Consider the following 9,126-nt stretch of genomic DNA (forward strand, 5'->3'; position numbering starts at 1 on the left):
ATAAAACAATAGGTTTTTTTGTCTTCTGCAAGCATAGTTTTTAAATTATCAATAATGCAGGATGCATAAGTTGACGCTTCAAGTGAAGATGCTGTTTCGTCAAACCAGTAACACTTGGACCATCTTTGTTCCCCAAATTGTACATAGTGAAATTGTGTACTGCTAACTTAGTTTTGAAGTACATGGAACTGGCATTCAAGCAAGGCGCTAACTTTACTGCTTCAACATCCTGAGTGAAAGCATAATGCAATCCTTGAATGGCTTTAGCTTTGTCAATTTGTTTTTTGCTCTCTAGCTTGTTCTTTATCAATTATATGTTTGTTATACTCCTCCTCATTAACGGTTCCATTTTTTATCTCAAAGGCAGAACAAAGATCGCATTTATCCTTTTTCGGTGCATGTATAGCTAGGTTCTTCTGTTTGAAAATCTTATCAAATGTAAACCTACTAAGTGGAAACAGCGCTACTGGTCTGACATTGGTTCTTATATAGATCATAGAGCTGGGTCTTGGACACAATCGTTGTTTCTAGATACAAAGATGTAGAAGTGGATCTACAATAATGGGCGAGAAGTTTGGGCAAACTGTCAAAAAACTTGTTTAAAAACTCCATTCTGAAATCGGATTTACCCTTCTTTCTCCAATATTATCATGAGATGTCTCAAATGAAGAGGCAGTACCTGTAGATTGTCCAGGGCGTGTCTAACCAGTATCGCACAGTCCATTTCTTAATTCCTAAGGTTTGTAGAAACATGTTCTGGCAGACTTTCATCTTTTTGCCATTTACAGTCAAATAGTAAGTCAGGGTATCGTTTCTTCTTGATTCATCACCTTCAGCTACCCTCCGTTTAAACTGGTGTTTTTAAGACATTGTTTACTATTAAAACTTTTTCTTTGATCCCAGTTCATATTATTCCAATAGTTTGAAAAGATTTCCTGTCTCTCTTGTTGTATTATGCTGTTACAAAAACCTAACTTTGGACCGTTCACAAAATCTTGAAGTACACGGAGGTCCCATCCTTCTTCCTTCTCTCTCTCTGTGTCACGGTAGGTTTTTCCTTCGGCTGTTTTTCTAAACCCTAATATGCTTGCCCTTTCATTCTTTTTTCCTTTTCAGCATTTCTTTTCCATTTAGTCTTATCAGGAATTTTACTTCTCACTCTGTTTCTTACAACGGGCTGTTCTTCAGGAGGTTCGGACCTTGTTGGTTTACTTCCACTTCTGGTGGCTGCTGGATTACTTCCACTTCTGGTGGCTGCTGGATTACTTCCACTTCTGGTGGCTGCTGGGATTACTTCCACTTCTGGTGGCTGCTGGTTTATTTCCACTTCTAGTAGCTGGTGATTTATTTCCACATTTAATATCTGCTGCTGGTCACGTAAAGGTGAAGATTGAACAATCAAGCTGCTGTTAATTGATGGAATATAATCAAGATCGTTGGGGTCATCAAAACTTAAGTCACAATCTGCAATTGAAGTGTCTTTCTGAACGTCAAAATAGTTATTTCTAATATCAGGGAGCTGATGTTGTGTCGTGCTACACGATGAGACAGCTGTATCAACAATATCACTTATATTCAAAGTGGTAGACACATCCTGCAATTCCATAGTGCTTAGGTAGCAGAGAGAATCTGTTACAATGTCCTCTTCAGCACCTGTAATAAATTCAAACTAGTTAGGAGCAATCCAAGCTCAAAAGAATAGATTATTTTCTGTTTACCAAAGTTTTATACCATTGTAAGTGTATTGGGCAAACAAAGAAAGAGAAAGAAAGAAAGAAATTACATTTATTCTCTTCTTTCAGCACAAAAAAATACATAATACATTACAAATTGTGCAGTAATCATGTATAACTATCATTGTTACAAATGATAAAATCTAAAATAGCTTTCACTTGTTATAGTACCTCGGCCAGCTAAAACAAAACGTGGTGGTGTGTCCCTTGGGAAACCATGAGGAAAATAATTGCACTACCATACAATAATAAAGAGAATTTTTGGCTAAAACAAGACAACTGAAATGATACATCAATGATGCAGGGTAAACTCTGAATTTTTCTATACAGTACGTTACTAAGAGCTTGAAACTTTCAAATCGTACTAATAAATAAATAAATTGTTGTCAATAAGAACACAAATAGTTGTCCGTTTTCAAAAACTTATGATTGCTTTTTAAATATTGAAAAAAATATTTAACACATAACAAATACCGTAACTTAGTTAATACGTACTACTTACTTGTCATTTTAATCTTCTTTAAATTGTGGTTTTCATTGCCAGAAGAACTTTGATGTGACCTCTTAGTAGCTCTTTCAATTGTGGGTGTACTAAATCCCATTTCTTTTAAGATCTCTGACGATGTGAATAAACCTCCCTCATCCTCAGAATTGCTTGAACTATCCATCACTGTACTCTAAAAAAATAAAATTTATCAGCGTAATTCAATTTTCAAATCTTTCATAATATCTGCATTCAGAGGAGGACATTAAAGATAACAATATATCATAACGTAGTCATTGCTATGGTATACATCCCTGGTAATTAAAAAGTATGTATTTTTGACTTAAAGCTTTAAGTTGAAGTTTATTTGTGACTTTGTCGATGCAAAACATGTAATTTATGACAATAAAATATTATTTATTTTATTAATGAAGATGCTATTTTCAGAAGCGGAATGATAAAACAATTTTGCAAAGACTTGAAAATAAAAACAACTTGTGTAAGATATCTACTGTTAGGTTCAAAACCGCCTATCTGCTAAAACTCACGAAAAGCAGAACCGCATATCTTGAGTTGTGTAAAGTAAGGTTAAGCTAGAAACTGTTTTAGATAAATGTAGTGTTAATTCACTATAAACAAGATCACAAAGCAAAGAGCTTTTCCGTGAGTAAAACATAGTTTTTATTCTTACCTTAATGACGCCAAAGGTTGCACAATTGTAGACACAATTCCCAATAGAACAGTGACGAATGCGAGCCGGTATCTACTGGACTGATGGCTTGCCTCGCTATATAGGCGGTACTGCCACTGAGGTTGCAGATAGGCGGGGCTGTTTCAAATGCGATAGTGACGCTATCTGTTTAGAGTTTTGTTGAACTAACAGAGCCAAACGGTCCGCAGAGAAATTCTGCGTCCATTGATACCAATAACTCAATTTCAGCAAAAAAATGTCACTTAGGCGGTCCTGTTTCTTAAGCGACGAAATTCAGTTTACCTACATAGCTATAATTTGGTCTATAGTCCTTTCTTAATGTTAATTTAGACTAATGCTTTGTTAATGATCGGACACATCAAAAATATTTGTTTTACTTTAAACAGCAACTATATGTAATCCAATATAACTTTTAAGCACTTAGCATTATGTCAATGATAATTTATTTAGCACGCATTTATAGGGTTTTTTATTTTGGGCGGGTAAATGTTGGCAGCCTGTGGCGGCCATGTTGTTTTGGTATCAGCTGTTTCATTAGTGTAATCTTGTTCAGTGAGTGAGTGCCATTTCATGATAAGTTATTTCATCATGACAAGTTCCATGATAAACAACCAGCCTACACCCAGACATCAAAGGAACAGCAGATCTATCGAGAACATGGCCACTGTCCGTGAAAGTGTGCAGAGGAACCCGAGGCAGTCAATTCCTCGCCTTGCACAAGAACTCGGCCTTTTGCAAACTTCAACTCAAACTAGGCTTGCATCCGCACAAAATCCAACTGACCCAGGAGATCAAAGTTTATAACCATATACAACGCACTTCCTTCACCGATTGGGCTAAGGAGCGTTTGGAAGAGGACCCTAATTTAGGCCGAAAAAATTATCTTCAGCGACGAAGCACATTTCTGTATGAATGGCTATGTTAACAAGTATAATTGCCGTAGATAGAAGAACGCCAACCCACATGAGGTTCACCAGATAGATATCATCCACAAAAAGTTACTGTTTGGTGCGGATTTTCGGCGAGATTGGAATCGCTAAAGAACAGATTTCTTTTGGCCTAAATTGAACGATATGGATGTAAACGACATGTGGTTTCAGCAGGACAGCGCTACGTGCTACACACCGAACGATTTGAGGGCATGGTTATCTCTCGCAGAGGTGACATGAATTGGCATTAAGATCGTGCGATTTGACACCCCTAGTCTTTTTTATGAGGTTTTCTGAAGTTGCAGGTCTATGCCAATAGGCCTTAATCACCCGATGAACTTAAGATCAACATAAGCCAGACCATCGCTCAAATTCAACCGAATTCATGCGACAGAGTAAATAAAAATTGGACCATTAGAATCCGTACCATTGTGAGAAACCACAGTGGACATTTGAACGATGTGATATTCCATATATAATAGCATACATGGGCCTTTACATATGAAAAATAAATTTCGTTAATATATCATACATAGCTTGTTTATTTCATCTCAACATCTAACCACCGAAAATGGAAAACCCTATATAATGCTTGAAGAATATAAAATTCACAATTTTAATTCGTCTCACAACCCGAGGTTTATCTCCGGCAAAAACTGCTTTTGTTAAGAATCTGATATATTTGATTTTACTCTTAGAGGGCATAATTTACAAACTGCCAAAGCTTAGGGATACAGTGATATAATGCTTAGATTTAACAGCAAAAATTTTATTCTAACATTATTCTTAAACAATTAACATATAATTATGTATTAATTAGGTAATCTGAAGTTTAGCCACATAAACGTCTTGTTTTCCCTGTTAGATAATATTGAAATGTGTATGTGTTTTTGAGAATTTGTATGAATAAACTACTTATATCAACAAAGTTCCAACTTACTTTTACTGTACATTTATACATTTAATACATTTTAATATTTCCATAATTAACGTAACTCGTAAACCAAAATTATAAAAGCTATAGAAATGAACCAATAGGTAATGTCAGTAACAAAGTCCAAATTATACAAGTCACTTAGTTACACATTGTTTCCTAATATGATTTCTTCTTTTGCTCAGTGCAGAGTAAGAAATCTAATGCTATCACAGAATTTACTCGTGGAATCTGGAGTCGAAGTCCGTCCGAAAAGGTCCAAAAACGTCAGTGACGAAGAAGCTCAAAACAAACCCTGCATCCTTTGACTACAGGAGAAACCAAGACAACAAAAATTTAATGTAGATAAAGAGCTGTTCTCATTTTATTATTAGGTGCACAATTGAGTTCATTATGGTGTTTAGACATGAACCCATATCACAGTGGAAAAGCCGAGTTATCTACACATAACATAGCTATTTTGGAAGGGTTGGTTCATTTTGAACCAAGTTTTGAGTTTAGCTGCAATTCACCTTCCGCTCAGTGCAGCATATCAGTCACTGCCGCAGACTCCTGGAATCTGGAGTCGAATTCCGTCCGAAGAGATAAATAAAAAGGCGTAGACGAAGAAGTTCAAAACAAACTCTTTGTATAGTTTTTTATATTAGAGACATATAGATTTACAAAAATATAAACTAAATGAAAAGTGGTTCTCTTTGTCTATTGGGGCTCAAAAAATAGCTAGCAAATTGTTTCAGTTTATCCGTGTTACAAAGTGAATTTCATCACATAACACATGAATTTTGAATGATATATTGTCTTTTTATTTTATAAAGTTCTTTTTTCTGAGCTGAAACCTTTATCACTATAATATCGGAAGCATAAGAGTGATCTTATATTATCAAATCCACTCTATAAGATTTTTCTGTCGAATAAACGTTAGCTTACTATCTGTGTTAATTGTATCTGACTTGGACATTTTTTTAATACACAGACTTTGCCTCACATTAATACTTCGCATTAATAAGTGCCAAAAAGTTGGGATGGGTTAAAATACCATCCATCCATCCTAGTATGTGTATACAAATACAAAATGAGTAAATTTCTCGGTGAGTAATAATTTTTACATAATGTTTAGTATTAGAAGCAAGGACAGTTCACCTTTATACAGTATAGCAGTACATTTTACAGGTAAGATGCTGGTGTATTAAAAAAATGAGCAACCATATAAACGGGTAACTATTAAAATTAGTATCTTAGATAACTTATAACTTAGGAGTTATTTTATATTAGCTCACAATCCATAACCGTAACAAAAAAACTATGCAGGCGGGCTCCGTAATTTTAGGTGGAGCACATGAATGTTAGGAAAACAAATTAAACTGCCTAAGAGAACCATATTTTATCAGTTTTAGAGTTTAGCCATTAGGTAAGTACTAATCTACCTTATAAAAAGTCATAAAACATAAGAATATCAGAATTTTACTACTAAGATTCCCTTTGAAGCAATCGACTAACAAGAAGTATGTTATTTGGAATTTCCTATATATATATATATATATATATATATATATATATATATATATATATATATATATATATACATATATATATATACATATATATATATATATATATATATATATATATAGGCAACACAACATTTACTTGGATGAAATATGGCGTATTAAAATACTATTAATATACAGAGCGACAGAGAGTAATACGAACTGATAGAGAGAAACTCTATTTTTCAGACCTTAGATTGATGCACCTCATCGACATAATAATTCGTTAATACTCAGCCAATAACATAAATAAGATATTCATATATTCTGATATCTGAAATCGGCAATACTGAATTTTAAATTCACTGGCAATAAAACATTTAACAAATTTATAATCGCACATTTCTTTTACAGATAATACTTGAAATGAAAATATTGTTAATATGATAATACTTATGATAATAAGTCAACAATTATCAAGTTTGTAGTCCGTACCTAAAACTTGTCTAAATAATCACAAAGTATAGATCAGATTACCTAAAATAGGTAACATGAACCTGCCAAATAAAAAAAGTTTGTTTCTGCTATCGTATTCTATTATTTAAATATGCTGTTGATTATATTCCGTATTATCACATGTTTATTAATTAAAAATTTTCAAGAGAGTTTGAAAGTACCTGATCGTTTAAATGAGAAGATTTGTTGAGGCCGTTGCTGTTAGAAGGCCGAGATATGGGAAAAGTCAATGCTGAGACTGTTAATGCAGAGCGGAAGTTAGTCACATAAATCTCGGAGATTTACAGTCGAATGCTCAAGGGCTATACAATAGGTAAGTAAAGAACACCGCGCATTATAAATTTTCTTTTTTAAATATAATCGTTATTGTGCAGATATGAGCCATTACCCATAGCATGAAATTTCTTATGAACTTTAACGATCTTAATAATATAATGAAAAATATTACATATTTACTAGTACAAAATTAATTTAAAGACAAAACCAAGCTATCAAATGTACGAGAATATAAAATGTATTAAATAAGAAACGAGTAGAAAATCATCGAATATAATTAGATGACCTATAACGATATTTTATATTAATTCTAAAATAATAGTTAACATATTTTTTGTCTAGCAGTAACGATTTAAATATGGGGCATTAAAACATTATAAATTTCTACAATTATATTGAATATAGTATATTTAAAATCAATTATAAATTTTAATACAATGAAGAATGCATAGTATTAAATGTAGGCCAAAAGTAACACACTGGCTCAAAGAATAATTTTAATAAAACGTTTATTTTAATGACTATACTCATTTAATATAACAATGACTTTTAATTAGAAAAGTTGAACTAGAGATTTGTGTAGTTCATAATAGAGGCTCGAACCTGGACGACTCATTACTCGAGCATTCACGATAACTATCATAGTACTCTAGGAATACGATCATAATAGAGGCTCGAACCTGGACGACTCATTACTCGAGCATTCACGACAACTGTCTTAGTACTGTAGGGATACGATCATAATAGAGGCTCGAACCTGGACGACTCATTAATCGAGCATTCACGACAACTGTCATAGTACTGTAGAAATACGATCATAATAGAGGCTTGAACCTGGACGACTCATTACTCGAGCATTCACGACAACTGTCATGGTACTGTACGGATATGATAGTAATTCGAATTAATTTATTCTCTTCGTCTTCTTAATTTATGTTCTGGAGTTGTGTCTTGAGTAAGACTGTCATCAAAAGTCTAAAGTTTGCGACACCTAGAAATGAAAAAAGTGTCCTGAGATGGAAAAATACCTATCAGAACACTCGCAGCATCTACAAGAAATTATTATTCCCACACAACTTCTTTAAAGACAGTTTTACTCTTTACTAGTTGTCTCTAAAATGTACAAGATATAAATACTGTTAATTAAGAATAATCGTAGGGTCTCAATCGAGTTATCTTATGAGGCAAGAGATAGAAAATAAATATTGTCACAGACAATAACATTGATTGCACAGATAAAGCGTATCACATGCAAATCTTCATATATTTCCTTATCTTAAGATTAGATATTGAGAACGATAAATGAAATGAACGGTTTGCTCTTGATTCTATAAAATTGCATGTTTCATTTTGGTTTCATATTATTACATTATAAATTGTTAATTTTTTAAAACAACTCCTATTCACATAATTCAACAATTCTAAAATTAAATACTGGAAAACAGTGCACCTGTAACTATCATCTATGAAATATTTCGTCTTAATAGGACTAAAACTTTCAAATTATGAGCATACAAGATTGCAGTTTCTTTTAGGTTCGCAAAAAACATGAGTTTTTTTTTCTTATTGACATACAAACTTCAATTTGTTGCACGTAATAAGTTGTTTTGTATAACATAAACACACAAAATAAATACTGGGAGTTCTGAGAAGCCAGGAGCTTAGAGTATTTTAAAAACTAGTTTATTGTACACTTCTTTGGCTGGTAAAGAACCAGGTCGTTCAGTGACGTAAGTTTGTACTATTCTTATGACCTGTATCGGATATGTATGAATGTTGTGATCGATGACCTAATAATAGTGAAATTACAAGTGTTCTTGTAAAACTGTATTAAACAACAAACGTTTTCTAATGACAACTGTAAGCATTATTATCCTTTTACAGATCATATGACGAGTATCAAGTGTACAATTGATGAGAACATATGGCGAGGGAAATTGTGTCTATTGTTATAAGAACTAAATACCTTCCTTTGTTCAACAAGAATGCGATCACCCCATGAACACTCCGCAATAAGCATATAAATTGAGGTATGCATCATTCCTCACCATTAGC

The 9,126-nt window shown here is 33.3% G+C and overlaps 1 protein-coding gene across 1 annotated transcript; it reads right to left on the reverse strand.

Annotated features, from left to right (window-relative positions):
- Nucleotides 1–1,078: 1,078 nt before the first annotated feature.
- On the reverse strand, nucleotides 1,079–3,134 carry LOC124355892. The gene is made up of 3 exons (XM_046807046.1): nucleotides 3,099–3,134; nucleotides 2,236–2,410; nucleotides 1,079–1,653 (listed from the first exon to the last, which is right to left on the reverse strand). The coding sequence occupies exons 1-3, from the start codon at nucleotides 3,132–3,134 to the stop codon at nucleotides 1,079–1,081; spliced, it is 786 nt and encodes a 261-aa protein (XP_046663002.1).
- Between the last annotated feature and the right edge of the window lie 5,992 nt (nucleotides 3,135–9,126).

This window comes from Homalodisca vitripennis, chromosome 2 (genome assembly GCF_021130785.1).
Source record: "Homalodisca vitripennis isolate AUS2020 chromosome 2, UT_GWSS_2.1, whole genome shotgun sequence".
NCBI classification, from domain to species: domain Eukaryota; kingdom Metazoa; phylum Arthropoda; class Insecta; order Hemiptera; family Cicadellidae; genus Homalodisca; species Homalodisca vitripennis.